We start from the raw sequence: 16374 nt of genomic DNA on the forward strand, positions 1-16374 counted from the left end.
TCCGGCCCAGCCCGGGTGCCCCGCCTGTCCTCCGGTCCAGCCCGAGTGGCCCGCCTGTCCTCCGGCCCACCCAGGGTGCCCCTCCTGTCCTCCGGTCCAGCCCGATTGTCCCGCCTGTCCTCCGGTCCAGCCCGAGTGGCCCGCCTGTCCTCCGGCCCAGCCCGAGTGGCCCGCCTGTCCTCCGGCCCAGCCCGTGTGCCCCGCCTGTCCTCCGGTCCAGCCCGATTGTCCCGCCTGTCCTCCGGTCCAGCCCGAGTGGCCCGCCTGTCCTCCGGCCCAGCCCGAGTGGCCCGCCTGTCCTCCGGCCCAGCCCGAGTGGCCCGCCTGTCCTCCGGCCCAGCCCGGGTGCCCCGCCTGTCCTCCGGTCCAGCCCGAGTGGCCCGCCTGTCCTCCGGCCCACCCAGGGTGCCCCACCTGTCCTCCGGTCCAGCCCGATTGTCCCGCCTGTCCTCCGGTCCAGCCCGAGTGGCCCGCCTGTCCTCCGGTCCAGCCCGAGTGGCCCGCCTGTCCTCCGGACCAGCCCGAGTGGCCCGCCTGTCCTCCGGCCCAGCCCGGGTGCCCCGCCTGTCCTCCGGTCCAGCCCGAGTGGCCCGCCTGTCCTCCGGCCCACCCAGGGTGCCCCGCCTGTCCTCCGGTCCAGCCAGAGTGGCCCGCCTGTCCTCCGGCCCAGCCCGAGTGGCCCGCCTGTCCTCCGGCCCAGCCCGAGTGGCCCGCCTGTCCTCCGGCCCAGCCCGAGTTGTCCGTCTGCCAGGGTCAGCCCGAGTGGCCCGTCTGCCCGGCGCAGCTATAGGCGCCACCGAAGTGGGCGACGCCGAAGGTGGAGCGAGGTCCACGTCCCACACCTGAGACACCTCCAGGATAGGTGGGTTGGGGAGGGAGGGTGTAGCACAGTGCCGTCGTTGACGGCAGCCACCCTCCCTTCCCTCCCTTATTGTTTAGGGGGTATTGTTTATTGGTTTTGTTGGGGTATTGGGTATTTTTTGTGTTTTATTTTTTAAGGTGCATTCCGGGGTCTGCACCTTTAGGGGGGGGGGGGGTACTGTCACGTCCTGACCAGCAGAGGGAGCAATTGTATTAGTTTTGGTCAGGACGTGGCAGAGATTTTTGTGTTACGTGTGAGTTGGTTGTTGGACTCCCAATTGAAGGCAGGTGTGTTGAGTTGCCTTTGATTGGGAGTCCAATATAGTAGTGTGTGTTTTTCCTTGTGGTTGTGGGTAATTGTTTCTGTTCAGTTGTGTTTCAGCTGTCAGTGCTGTTGAGCTGTCGGTGTTTTCTTGTTTTGTAGTGTTCCAGTGTTCTTTTTGAATTAAATCATGAACACTAACTCCGCTGCACCTTGGTCTTCTTCTCTCCATGACGACAGACCTTACAGTGTTAGAACGCTCTACAGACCAGTTTGAAACTCCAGGATCTTTTTTCTTTGGAGGAGTTTAAAAGGTTGATTGACTCGTCTTACTGATGAATGCTATTGTCATTAAGGATTTCATACAGTGGTATGTAACCCTCTCACCAGGCTCGAATTTGACTCTCACGATATTAACTTACATAGAGTATCTCAACAGCATGGGATGTTAGGTGAGAAGGACTTAAGAATCCCTATTGTAAACAATCTAGGGTGATGACAAATAGGGTATTAACTTCAGATGGAATGATTATAGGTTTTTGTTATTGTATAAGGATATACTTTCCCATGCATTAAATTAAATTGAAACAGAAAATGATTCCACCAAGGCAACATACATAAGGTTCAAAATGTGTATTATTACATTTTCAAAGCACCACATCAAAATAAATAAAAATAATAAACCCCAATGAGTCGTGCACAACCCATATCTAAATTATTTCAATCTTGCTTAATTAACCTGTTGGCGCGTGTTGGAGTGAAAAAAGAAATGACGACACACATAAAGTCTAGAAGCACCCCACCGTTGTGGTTACTCACTACTCGTAGATATTCCCTCAGTGAAGTATGGCAGTTCCTTGCAGGTTTCCTCACAAGATCCACAGCAAGCACAGCTATCAATGCAGACAGTACTCTTTAGCAGTAACCGATATGCCATGGGAATATGAACTCGTTAATCTTTCCCAAGCAATTCTCTCGGTGTCACACGATGCTAGGCTAACCTCAAGGCTGTCAAATACCTCCACGATGAGTCGGTAGCTTCAGTCTTTAAGTCTTTCTTAACAAAATTATAACAATTCTCTTATAAAATAAAATCGTATTTCCCTTCAAAACTCGGTAGGTATGGGTTTTGTTCTATTTTTATCGTCTTCTTTTTTAATTTTTCTTCACCAACGTCATAATGTAACGTCCATCCTTTTCTCAACGTCTCTCTCCCTCTCTTATTTTCCCAGGCCTCCCGTTAACCAGGTCAACTCCCATTGGCCACAGCTTAACAAGTGACCTTATTGGTCAAAACTTAAACTTAAAAGTAAACCAACCTATTCACTTATACATTAAAGAAATATTTATTCAAAAGAAATGCATTAACAACATTACAATTTGGGAGCAATTCAATCACCTCTTAAATCTAATACCAATTAACAAATAAACTCAATACTTGGTTCTAACAAGGATATTACAGGTACATATGATTGATTTTATCTATGATGTTTGTATGTCTATGTATGTAATTTGATATGTGTGTGTGTCTACGTCTATAATTTGTTCATGGTGTGGCTATGTCTGTAAGTTGTTATGTCGGAGATTTGTCTGAAACTTTGTTCTCCCCTGCTGCTGTCTTGGTTGTAATAGATATCTCAATGGGATTACCTGGATAAATAAAGGTTAAATAAAAATTCAATAAAAGAAGGATAAATTATTCTAGTCTTTCACTTTTGTGTCAGCAGCATCAATGTCTCTTTGTGCACTGTTGGCTTTCACTACAAATACATTTTCAATCATGTTTGATAGATCTTTGCATATTGTTGAATTTGAACCATCAGATTGATTGTAGGGGATCAAGATAAGTTTGAAATGAATTCTTAATACCACAGATAGCCAGTGTAAGGAGGCAAAAACTGGAGAAATACCTGCAAAGCAAACTTTTAAACTCCTCCAAAACATTGCCAAGGACTTTGGGAATCTTCCAAGCTTTTGGCATATGGCTCTGGGTGTTATTTCTTGTTATATTGGATTGCTTTGGATAATGGTTGAAAAGCATCAGCCATTCATCAACACCTAAGGTGAGATCAATCACTTTAAGGCTATAACTCTAGTCACTTGCAGTAGCTACTTTCATTAGAGTGAATGTACAGAGGAATGAACTAGAAAACACATGGAGCTAAAAATGCAAGTGTCGTATTCTACTAGTGCTGTCTTATTGCTTGGGCCTTCAATCAGACTTTGAAATAGATTCAATTTGAGTTTTTTTCTTTTGAGCACATTTATTTTAGCGTCCCTAGTCTGTCACGGTTGTCGTAGGTTAAAGTGGACCAAGACGCAGCAGGGAAATGTGCACTCAACTTTTTTTAATTTAATGGACAAAGGTAGACCAAAATAAACACGTACACAACAAAAACACAACGACTAATAACAGGCCGGTAAGGCACAGAGCTATACACAGCACAATCTCCCACAAACACAAACCTATATATAGGACCCTCAATCAGAGGCAACTAGAAAACACCTGCCTCCAATTGAGAGTCCAATCTCCAAATAACTAAACATAGAAATACAAAGAACTAGAAATACATTAACATAGACCAGTGCCCAAAACCCAGAATAATAAATCAAACACACCACTAAACACACAACCACCCCGAACCACATAAAACAAATACCCTCTGCCACGTCCTGACCAAACTACAATAACAAATAACCCCTATTACCGGTCAGGACGTGACATAGTCTGGATTTCCTATATTGAAGTATGTTACAGAAATAGTTGCATGATGTGTATCCATCAGACAAAAGGTACCTAAGTAGAGTAATCATGACTATTTTACAACAACAGAAAATTCACCTTTTGTAAAAACTAAAAACTAGTAATAAGAAATGTACAATTGATTTGGGAACCTAAATTCCATTCCCCCTGTGTCAATGTAGCAAATTAAAGTGGGTTGTTTGCTTTCCCTCTCTTCAAAACTTTTCCCTCACTACTCTTTTACTTCCTTTTCCTCCCCCTGCAGTTTGACATGCAGCGTATCACCCTTGAGGAGCTGAAACACATCCTGTTCCACGCTTTCAGAGACCACCTGACCATGAAGGACATCGAGAACATCATCATCAACGAGGAGGAGAGCCTCAACGAGAACTCGGGACACTGTCAGGCAGACTTTGAAGGAAGTGAGTTGAGTAGATTCTGTAGCCTGTGGAGAGACATGGAGGGTGGATGTAAGAGAGAGATGGAGGGTGGATGTGTGGGAGAGAGAGAGTCTGCTAGCTGTCATCGGGGGGGCAGAGAGCGCTGCACGCCCGTCCACCCGTCAGGATGGATCTGACTCCACCTATCAGGATCCATAACCGTCAGACTCCACCTGCTGATTTATTGATTGAAGGTGTTCATGGTGTGGGAAGTCATTTGGTCACCTGGGCTATGATGAAAAAAGGTGTCATCAGGGAGTTATGAATACCATAGCAGCAGGGAAGGGTGTTTAGGTTGATATGAATCTTTATTTTTTGTTTGTTATCGGGTCGTTCCACGAAAATAATGCCTTTTGTGTCCCTTTGATATTTTAAGTACAAATGTTACACCAATATAGAATTTGAAAAGCCTGCTATATTAATTGAAGTGCCCTTTAATATAGACTACATGGAGAATTTAATAAATCCAATTTTCTTATATGAAGAAAGGCTTGCTAAAGTGCCAAAATGCACAATTTTGACATGTCCCTCCATCAGCCCTGTGTCACTTCTAGAAAGATTTCAAACCACTTAATCCAAAAATGTCTCCAAGTTTCACCATCATTGTAAAAACCGAGTTATTTTTTGTTGCTTCGACATAGGCATTTTTAAAGACTTTTTATTTATTTAATGTGATTAGTGATTCATTTACGTCTGTCCTTTATTTTAAGATCAACCCTGTTAAGTGAACCACACTCGTTTTAATATGTTGAAACTATTCCTTTTAAAATGTTTTTTCAAAAGAAACATTGAACATCTAATAGTCAAATCATAGTGTCAAAGCAGGTGAGCTGGCTCTACTCTTTTTGGCCGTTTTGTGGTGGATAACTGAGTGGGTTGAGTATAACACGTCAACCCTGTTACCCATAGATATACAGGCTAGAAATGTTTTAGCAATTTAATTGTTTTGGTGCAGCTTGCATTCAATTACCACTCACTGTTGCACTCAATAAGCTTCCATTCCCTCATTCACCAAGGGATTTCTGGCTGATTTAAGATGAAATCGTCAACCTGTTACGGTCAACCCTGTTACTTTATTTGGAATTCAATAGGCACTTCCTAAAGTCTATTTGAAATGTATCCACTTGAGATGGGAAAACATGTTTTTTATGAAGTTGAACATATGCTGTTTTTGACAGAATGTTAAAATTAGGTGGAATCAAAATTATTTTTTGACCAAGTTACACTTCTCAAAAGGCACTGAATTATTGGAATGACCCTATTATGTCTGTAGTGAAAATGATACAACAATTGAATGTCAGGAGCAGGAGACCAGTGTTCAGGTGAATAGTTAAAAACATAAAATGTAGCATTTCCCCTGAGATCCTTTGAGTACAACTAGAACCTCCTTCCCCAGTAAGCTGTTGGTTCTGTAGCCTTTCAGGTTAGAGCCAAAATAGACACTCTGAGGTCATTCCCTTATTAATCTCTCTCTGTTGCAGTCTGAGACACACTGCTCCTTATGAAACTGGAAAGGCTGTGTGATGCAGCAGAGCCGAAATGGCCTGTCATGGTAGATTTACTGCTGTAAGAGTGGCAACAGACATCAGGGCTGGACATGGATTGTAAGGTGCTTTATCAGAGTATTAAAACCGGAAGGTGAGACTGAGAGATTACAATGTGTCCTCTGTGCGAATGGGATGTTTCAACTGGGTTTGTGACTGGGACTTACAGTTAGCACCACTATGGGCTAAATCACGCAGGGGAAGAGAATATCAGGCTCCAGGGTCTAAATGAACAGTACCCGCTATTTACGAACACTTGAATGTGTTCTGACCTATAGAAATAATTACTTGATGTCACTGTAGGGCACAATTGATTGTGTTATCGTAAAATGCTTCATGATACAGATATGACAAATCTATAGCTCATTTTGATTACTAATTTTAACAAAAAAAACTGTTAAAGTTGACTTTTGTGTAAGTAAAGGGATTTGTTCAGTGCTTTCTGACAACAGAGTTGTAAATAGCTTGTGAGAGTGAGAGAGTGAAATGTAAAGGGGGCGGGGGCAGCCTACACAGGACTTTGTACCTGCAGGTCATTGGCCCAGCCCATCTAATTACCACAGCTACCACGGCCCCGTAAACCAGCTCCGCTGTTTCCAGGTCACTGATTGGGCAGGGGAGGGAGATTTGCTGACTTACCATTTCATGCTGGAGGTAGACTGAACCGGATAATGATATCATGGCCTGAAGTTCAAATCAAATCAAACTGTATTTGTCACATACACGGAATACAACAAGTGTAGACCTTACCGTGAAGTGCTTACTTATAAGCCCTTAACCAACAGTGCAGTTCAAGAAGAGTTAAGAAAATATTTACCAAATAGACTAAAGTAAAAAATTATAATAAAAGGTAACACAATAAGAATAACAATAACGAGGCTATACACCGGGGGTACCGGTACCGAGTCAGTGTGCGGGGAAACAGGCCAGCCGAGGCAACTTGTACATGTAGGTAGGAGTGTTTATTATGTTTAGATAATAAACAGCGAGCAGCAGCAGTATACAAAAGGGAGGGGGGTCAATGTAAATAGTCTAGTGGCGATTTCATTAATTATTCAGCAGTCTTATGGCTTTGCATCAGAAGCTGTCAAGGAGCCCCTCGGTCCCAGACCTGGTGCTCTGGCACCGCCTGCCATGCTGCAGCAGAGAAAACATTCCATAACTTGAGTGACTGGAGTCTCTGACAATTTTATGGGCTTTTCTCTGTCACCGCCTATTATATGGATGTTCAGAAGTTTGGATGTTCGGAAGCTTGGCCCCAGTGATGTACTGGGCCGTACGCACTACCCTCTGTAGCGCCTTACTGTCAGATGCCGAGCAGTTGCCATACTAGGAGGTGATGCAACCGGTCAGGATGCTCTCAATGCAGCTGTAGAACCTTTTGAGGATCTGGGGACGCATGCCAAATCTTGTCAGTCTCCTGAGGGGGAAAAGGTTTTGTTGTGCCCTCTTCACAACTGTCTTGGTATGTTTGGACCATGATAGTTCGTTGGTGATGTGGACACCAAGGAACTTGAAACTCTCGACCCACTCCACTACAGCCCCGTCAATGTTAATGGGGGCCTGTTCAGCCTAATTAAAATTCCTCAAACATACAAGTATTATACACCATTTTAAAGATAAACTTCTTGTTAATCCAACCACAGTGTCAGATTTCAAAAAGGCTTTACGGCGAAAGCACACCATGCGATTATGTTAGGACAGTGCCTAGCCACAAAACACCATACAGACATTTTCCAGCCAAGGAGAGGACTCACAAAAGTCAGAAATAGCGATTCAATTAATCAGTTACCTTTGATGATCTTCATCTGGTGGCACTCCCAGGACTCCATGTTACACAATAAATGTTCATTTTGTTCGATAATGTCCCTCTTTATGTCCAAAAAAACTCAGTTTTGTTTAGTTCAGTAATCCAAAGGCACAAAGCGCGCTTCAACATCCAGATGAAAAGTCAAAAAAGTACAATAAAAGTTCGTAGAAACATGTAAAAAGATGTTTAAAATCAATCCTCAGGTTGTTTTTGTCATAAATAATCAATAATATTTCAACCGGACAAAAGCTTTGTCAATAGAAAAGGAGAAACAAGAAAGGTGCGCTCCCGATCACGCGCTGGACTCATGTCTGGAAATTTCCACTGTCCACTCATTGAAAGTGCTGTATCTCCCTCATTTTTCAGAGTAAAAGCCTGAAACAATGCCTAAAGACTGGCCACATGTAGAAGAAGCCATAGAGATTGTGAACTGGGTCCTAAGTCTTTGTATGGTGGATAGGCTTTCAATGGAAAAACAGCCTTTCAAAATAATAGTACTTCCTGGATGGATTTTCCTCAGGTTTTTGCCTGCCATATCAGTTCTGTTATACTCACAGACATTATTTTAACAGTTTTGGAAACTTTAGAGTGTTTTCTATCCAAATCTACCGATTATATGCATATCCTAGCTTCTGGGCCTGAGTAGCAGGCAGTTTAATTTGGGCTCGCTTTTCATCCAAAATTCCAAATGCTGCCCCCTACCCTAGTGAAGTTAATCCTGTATTGACTATTTGCTTGTTTGATGGTTCATCTGAGGGCATAGCGGGATTTCTTATAAGCATCCGGACTACTCTCCCGCTCCTTGAAAGCGGCAACTCTAGCCTTTAGCTCGATTCGCATGTTGCCTGTAATCCATGGTTTCTGGTCGGGATATGTACGTACGCTCACTGTGGGGACGACGTTGTCGATGCACTTATTGATGAAGCCAATGACTGAGGTGGTGTACTCCTCAATGCCATTGGATGAATCCCGGAAGATATTCCAGTCTGTGCTAGCAAAACAGTCCTATAGTGTCGCATCCGCGTCATCTGACCACTTCCGTATTGAGCGAGTCCCTGGTACTTCCTGCTTAGTTTTTGCTTGTAAGCAGGAATCAGGAGGATAGAATTATGGTCATATTTGCCAAAGGGGGGGTGGGGGAGAGCTTTGTATGCATCTCTGTGTGTGGAGTAAAGGTGGTCTAGGATTTTTTTTCCTCTGGTTGCACATGTGACATGCTGGTACAAATTTGGTAAAACTGATTTAAGTTTCCCTGCATTAAAGTCCCCGGCCACTAGGAGCGCTGCCTTTGGGTGAGCATTTTCTTCTTTGCTTATGGCCTTATAGAGTTGGTTAAGAGCGGTCTTAGTGCCAGATTCATTCTGTGGTGGTAAATAGACGGCTACGAGTAATATAGATGAGAACTCTCTTGGTAGATAGTATGTTCTACAGCTTATCATAAGGTACTCTACCTCAGGCGAGCAATACTTCAAGACTTCTTTAATATTAGATATCGCGCACCAGCTGTTATTGACAAATAGACACACACCCCCACACCTCGTCTTACCAGACGTAGCTTCTCTCTTCTGCCGGTGCATTGAAAATCCCGCAAGCTCTATATTATCCGTATCGTTGTTCAGCCACGTCTCGATGAAACATAAGATATTACAGTTTTTAATGTCCCGTTGATAGGGTAATCTTAATTGTAGGTCATCAATTTTATTTTCCATTGATTGCACATTAGCAAGAAGAACGGATGGCAGTGGGAGATTGCTCGCCTACGGATTCTCCGAAGGCAGCCCGATCTGTGGCCCCTTTTCCTGCATCTTTTCTTCACTGTTCCAGTGAAAGCATGATAACCTTCTCATCGGACTTGTTAAAGGAAAAAGTTTATTCCAGTCCGCGGTGATTAATCGCTGTTCTGATGTCCAGAAGTTATTTCGGTCATAAGAGACGGTAGCAGAAACATTATGTTAAAAATAATTGTAAAAAATAAGTTACACAAAACGCAAAAAACTAAGAAAATAGCACAATTTGTTGGGAGAATGTATGTGCGTGTGAATGTGTGCGTGCCCGCATGTGTGTGTGCGTGCATATTTGTCCAGTTGTACTGTATATTTGTGTCAGTTCCATTTTCATCTCGGGTCCCACTGTGCTGCAGCCACAAACACAAACACATCATCTGACAGAGAGCAGAGCCTCACCTGAAGGATTTAGGTGCTGTGCTTTCTCTCTGCCAGAGTCACTCTCCCTGCCACTTACTCCTTTCCTTTCTTTCTTTCTTCCATCCCTCCCTCATTCACTTACTCACTTTCTGACACCTAAACTATATGATTCAGAAGAGAGCCTGGTGCAGTTTGTTCAATAGTAATTTCTCACCACACTGCTGAAAATGACTTGGTATTAGGCTTTCTCTTTTTCCCTTTCTTACAACAGAGAATGGCAAATGGCAAAAATATGATGTGTAATGTGATGTGCCAGCTGGAAATGAATTTGGTAATAAACCTCTATGCATCTTTTTCTTTCTGGCTTTTTCTCTCTTTCTCCCTTTACCCCTTTCTCTCTTCTATTAGTCCATTCTAAAAATAAGAACCGGCAGACGTGCGTGAGGAAGAGTCTGATCTGCGCTTTCGCCATGGCCTTCATCATCAGTGTCATGCTCATCGCAGCCAATCAAATGCTGCGGAACGGCCTGGAGTAGCCACACCCGGCCACGCCCACTGTGAGCGGGGGAAAAAAACCTGCATGTGCATGATGACAGTGGGTGAGGTCATTTCCTGTTTCTTTAGAAGAAAAAAACGACTTCAAAAATGCCTCACTGATGGTGACATACAAACAAAAAACACTGACTGATAAACCACCAGATTTCTCTGAGTGAATGACAGTCCGACATCCAACGACACTGAGAAGCCAGCATGAGGAGTCCAGCGAGACCCCTCATAACCCCTTTACTCTGGCAGGGACATTCAAGGGCTGACTTTCGCTTACTCTGCTATCTCTGTTCCCTAATGCAATAAAAACAGGAGTACAGGAGTTCAGAACTCTTCTTCTCTTCCCTACCCAGAGTCTTCATATGATGGTACTTCAGAAGGCAATTTTAACTGCTTGCCTCAGAAGGCAAAATTCATGGTGGATTGAGACAGGCCCTCAGTGTGTCTGTATAAGGCAGCATCCTTGTGGATTGAGACATATCCTCAATTGTATCTGTGTGAGAGAGATTGGAGTTATGCCTCCTGCGTTGCAGCTTGATGAGCCACGGGATGCACCGCTGCAATCTGGCTACGCACACACGCACTTATGTATGCACTAACACACACACACACACACACACACACACACACACACACACACACACACACACACACACACACACACACACACACACACACACACTGAAATAATTGGCCTGTTATTCTAGTTTCCAGAGGGGAGGTGGAAGCCAGCTCATCATTGGAGCATACAGTAAGGCTTTGGATGCGACAGGCATGATGGTGTCGTCTGCTGTAGGGCTGGTGTTTAAGCTGTTCTAGAAGCTTTCATCCGGAGTTCAGGAGTGAAATCGGTTGGTATTCTTGTGGACAATATTTTCCCAATATGTAAAATTGAAAAATAACTCACTCTTACTTTCTCTGTGGAAGGTTCTCCAGTGCTAAACAGAACAGTGTTTGGAAGACCATAGCTGTGAAAAGTATGGGCTGTAATGTACCTATGATCTAATTCCTCTTGAGGTAGGTAGGTCTGAACTCCTGTATTGTATTGACTCTCATGGTAATATTGAAACCACCTTCAGTTTTGCTGAGGACTGCTTGTAATAGCTACAGTACTGCATGCGATCAAGTCCAACGTCGATGTATAAATATGTATGTAACCCATGTTGTTGTAGTCTAAGTGTATTGGTTGACGGTGTTCTTTGTGCATGATTGTGTTGGTACAGTCTGCTCTAGCAGATTTAGAGGTGGAGGGAAGGAAAGGGCACTGTGAAACTAGATGCTAATGCCTTCCACGTCACAATACACAGGCAGGTAGACAGACAGAGACACAGCTCTCTGGCCAAAGCCATACAACTCAATAGAGATGTACTGAATGAAGAACACTAAACGGTTGTTGTTTTCTGTTACAAAAGTGTATTTTTGGTAGGAACAGTCCATCATTTGTGGGTTCCTTCACCCACCCTTTTGCACTCTATAATAATTGGCATCTTTCCCCATGAGCAGAAAGGAGAGTAGAATCACAGACTGGTGCAAGAGCCCCATCTAGAGGTTGGCTCCAGGATTCTGATATTTTTTGTAACAATTTATGTGCTCTCCTAGCTCTGGTCCAGGGTGTCAGTGCAGCCTGCAAACCCTTTAAAAAAGAATGATAATTTCACCTTTATTTAACCAGGTAGGCCAGTTGAGAACAAGTTCTCATTTACAACTGCGACCTGGCCAAGATAAAGCAAAGCAGTGCGACACAAACAACAACACAGAGTTACACATGGAATAAACAAGCGTACAGTCAATAACACAATAGAAAAAAATAAAGTCTATATACAAGGCAATAAATAGGCCATAGTAGTGAAGTAATTACAATTTTGAAAATTAACACTGGAGTGATAGATGTGCAGATGATGATGTGCAAGTAGAAATACTGGTGTGCAAAAGAGCAGAAAAGTAAATAAAAACAATATGGGGATGAGGTAGGTGGATTGGATGGGCTATTTACAGATGGGCTAATATACCCTGATATACCCTAATATACCCTGAGCCTAGAGTTAGCAGGCCGCACTAACGCCATGGACCAGAGCTAGTGCTCCGCCAACTTGGTGTCGCTCTGCATACTGTAGTGCTGTCATTTATTACACGAAAGGTATGCGGAAATGTCAGCTGAATTATTCATCCCTTGTATAGATGTATAATTATCAGAACATGAAATGTTGAAGTATAATATTATGATTCTTATCTATCTTATCTGTATAGAAAGTTTTATGAAATGATGAATGTTCTACCAAAATAATTGTTGGTTCGATTAACTGCACTGTTTGTGGAACATACAGTTGAAGTCAGAAGTTTACATACACTTAGGTTGGAGTCATTAAAACTCGTATTTCAACCACTCCACAAATTTCTTGTTAACAAACTATAGTTTTGGCAAGTCGGTTAGGACATCTACTTTGTGCATGACAAGTAATTTTTCCAACAATTGTTTACAGACAGATTATTTCACTTATAATTCACTGTATCACAATTCCAGTGGGTCAGAAGTTTACATACACTAAGTTGACTGTGCCTTTAAACAGCTTGGAAAATTCCAGAAAATGATGTCATGGCTTTAGAAGCTTCTGATAGGCTAATTGACATAATTTGAGTCAATTGGAGGTGTACCTGTGGATGTATTTCAATGTCTACCTTCAAACTCAGTGCCTCTTTGCTTGACATCATGGGAAAATCAAAAGAAATCAGCCAGACCTCAGAAAACAATTGTAGCCCTCCACAAGTCTGGTTCATCCTTGGGAGCAATTTCCAAACTCCTGAAGGTACCACGTTCATCTGTACAAACAACAGTACGCAAGTATAAACACCATGGGACCGCACAGCCTTCATACCACTGAGGAAGGAGACGTGTTCTGTCTCATACAGATGAGCGTACTTTGGTGCAAAAAGTTAAAATCAATCCCAGAACAACAGCAAAGGACCTTGTGAAGATGCTGGAGGAAACAGGTACAACAGTATCTATATCCACAGTAAAACGAGTCCTACATTGACATAACCTGAAAGGCCGCTCAGCAAGGAAGAAGCCACTGCTCCAAAACCGCCAAAAAAGCCAGACTACGGTTTGCAACTGCACATGGGGACAAAGATCGTACTTTTTGGAGAAATGTCCTCTGGTCTGATGAAACAAAAATAGAACTGTTTGGCCATAATGACCATACTTATGTTTGGAGGAAAAAGGGGGATGCTTGCAAGCTGAAGAACACCATCCCAACCGTGAAGCACGAGGGTGGCAGCATCATGTTGTGGGGGTGCTTTGCTGCAGGAGGGACCGGTGCACTTCACAAAATAGATGGCGTCATGAGGAAGGAAAATTATGTGGATATATTGAAGCAACATCTCAAGACATCAGTCAGGAAGTTAAAGCTTGGTTGTAAATGGGTCTTCCAAATGGACAATGACCCCAAGCATACTTCCAAAGTTGTGGCAAAATGGCTTAAGGACAACAAAGTCAAGGTATTGGAGTGGCCGTCACAAAGCCCTGACCTCAATCCTATAGAAAATGTGTGGGCAGAACTGAAAAAGTGTGTGCGAGCAAGGAGGCCTACAAAACTGACTCAGTTAAACCAGCTCTGTCAGAAGAAATGGGCCAAAATTCACCCAACTTATTGTGGGAAGCTTGTGGAAGGCTAACCGAAACATTTGACCTAAGTTAAACAATTTAAAGGCAATGCTTCCAAATACTAACTGAGTGTATGTGAACTTCTGACCCACTGGGAATGTGATGAAAGAAATAAAAGCTGAAATAATTCTCTCAACTATTATTCTGACATTTCACATTCTTAAAATAAAGTGTTGATCCTAACTGACCTAAGACAGGGAATTTTGACTAGGATTAAATTTCAGGAATTGTGAAAAATTGAGTTTATATGTATTTGGTTAAGGTGTATGTAAACTTCCGACTTCAACTGTACATAGCAGTCTATTTATTGCAATTATGTATGTCTTTACCATGGCAGAAAATCTCCTTTCTAATCACATTGAAGAGGTTTGCTTTTAAGTATGATCAATGAATGTCCTCGTTCATTTTTACATCATGCTTGGATGGATGGCTCCTCTGTGAAGTTTTCATATTTGTTTTATGATGTCAAAGTAAAAGCACAGGCCACACTGGATTTAATATTGTTGAGACCACCAATTTAAGCCTAATAGGTGGCAAATTCTCTCCTCATTCATTGTATAATGTATTCTGTCAAACTGGAGCTTGTTCCTTATTTTGCTGTTTTGAGCCGTCACCCTTGTCTGCTTCATTAATGGTACCCTAATACATATGTAGTGCACTACTATTGACCAGGGCCTATGGGGCTCTGGTCAAAGTATTGCACTATAGAGGGAATAGTGAGTCATTTGGGACACAGCCCTGCCCTAACCCCACGATACACTGTAATACCAGGGTATCGTCAGAGCCTTATGTTTATGAAGAAATAAATACATAGTAGCCCACATTAAAGGCTCTAGCCTGGGTATATTATACAGTTACAGGTGATGGAGCTGTACCTGCCCTCACAGAATCAATGCATTTCTTAATAATAAAAAGTGATGGTGAATTAGGCTGGAAAACTAACACAGTCTCACTTCAGTAGCATGGTGGTTGAATTGCCTTCGGAAAGTATTCAGACCCCTTGACTTTTTCCACATTTTGTTACGTTACAGCCTTATTCTAAAATTGATCAAATATTTTTTTTCTGTCATCAATCTACACACAATACCCCATAATGACAAAGAAAAAACTGTTTTTTTACATTTTTGCTAATTTATTAAAAATAAAAAAACAATATTACATTTACATAAGTATTCAGACCCTTTACTCAGTATTTTGTTGAAGCACCTTTGGCAGCAATTACAGCCTCGATTCTTCTTGGGTATGACGCTACAAGCTTGGCACACCTGTATTTGGTGAGTTTGTCCCATTCTTCTCTGCATTTCCTCTCAAGCTCTGTCAGGTTGGATGGGGAGTGTTGCTGCACAGCTATTTTCAGGTCTCTCCAGAGATGTTTGATCGAGTTCAAGTCCGGGCTCTGGCTGGGCCACTCAAGGACATTCATAGTTTTGTCCCGAAGCCACTCCTGCTTTGTCTTGGCTGTGTGCTTAGGGTCGTTGTCCTGTTGGAAGGTGAACCTTCGCCCCAGTCTGAGGTCCTGAGTGCTCTGGAGAAAGTTTTCATTAAGGATCTCTTTGTTCTTTGCTCAGTTAATCTTTGCCATGATCCTGATTAGGCTCCCAGTCCCTGCCACTGAAAGACATCCCCACAGCATGATGCTGCCACCACCATGCTTCACCGTAGGGATGGTGCCAGGTTTCCTCCAGATATGATGCTTGGCATTCAGGCCAAAGAGTTCAATCTTGGTTTCATCAGACCAGAGAATCTTGTTTCTCATGGTCTGAGTCCTTTAGGTGCCTTTTGGCAAACTGCAAGCGGGATGTCATTTGTCTTTTACGGAGGAGTGGCTTCCGTCTGGCCACTCTACCATAAAGGCATGATTGGTGCAGTGCTGCAAAGATGGTTGTTCTTCTGAAAGGTTCTCCTATCTCCACAGGGGAGCTCTAGAGCTCTGTCAGAGTGACCATCAGGTTCTTGTTCACCTCCCTGACCAAGGTCTTCTCCCTTGATTGCTCAGTTTGACCGGGCGGACAGCTCTAGGAAAAGTCTTGGTGGTTCCAAACTTCTTCCATTTAAGAATGATGGAGGCCACAGTGTTCTTGGGGACCTTAAATGCTGCAGACATTTTTTGGTACCCTTCACCAGATCTGTGCCTTGACACAATCCTGTCTCAGAGCTCTACAGACAATTCCTTCGACCTCATGACTTGTTTTTTTTTCTGACATGCACTGTCAACTGTGGGACCTTATATAGACAAGTGTGTGCCTTTCCAAATCACATCCAATCAATTGAATATACCACAGGTTGACTCCAATCAAGTTGTAGAAACATCTCAAGGATGATCAATGAAAACAGGGATGCACCTGATCTCAATTTCAAGTCTC

At 43.0% G+C, this 16374-nt stretch overlaps 1 protein-coding gene across 3 annotated transcripts in view; it reads left to right on the forward strand.

Annotated features, from left to right (window-relative positions):
* The window catches only part of LOC115163386 (calcium-binding protein 8), a 101713-nt gene extending 89720 nt beyond the window's left edge, over positions 1-11993 (forward strand). For all 3 annotated transcript variants that reach the window (XM_029715212.1, XM_029715211.1, XM_029715213.1), the window contains exons 5-6: positions 4132-4288; positions 10213-11993. In XM_029715212.1, the coding sequence (XP_029571072.1) occupies positions 4132-4288; positions 10213-10340 (285 nt within the window). In that variant the 3' untranslated portion in view covers positions 10341-11993. The remainder of the gene's footprint in view (positions 1-4131; positions 4289-10212) is intronic.
* The last annotated feature ends 4381 nt before the right edge of the window (positions 11994-16374 follow it).

Source organism: Salmo trutta, chromosome 26 (assembly GCF_901001165.1).
Source record: "Salmo trutta chromosome 26, fSalTru1.1, whole genome shotgun sequence".
In the NCBI taxonomy this organism is placed as follows: Eukaryota; Metazoa; Chordata; class Actinopteri; order Salmoniformes; family Salmonidae; genus Salmo; species Salmo trutta.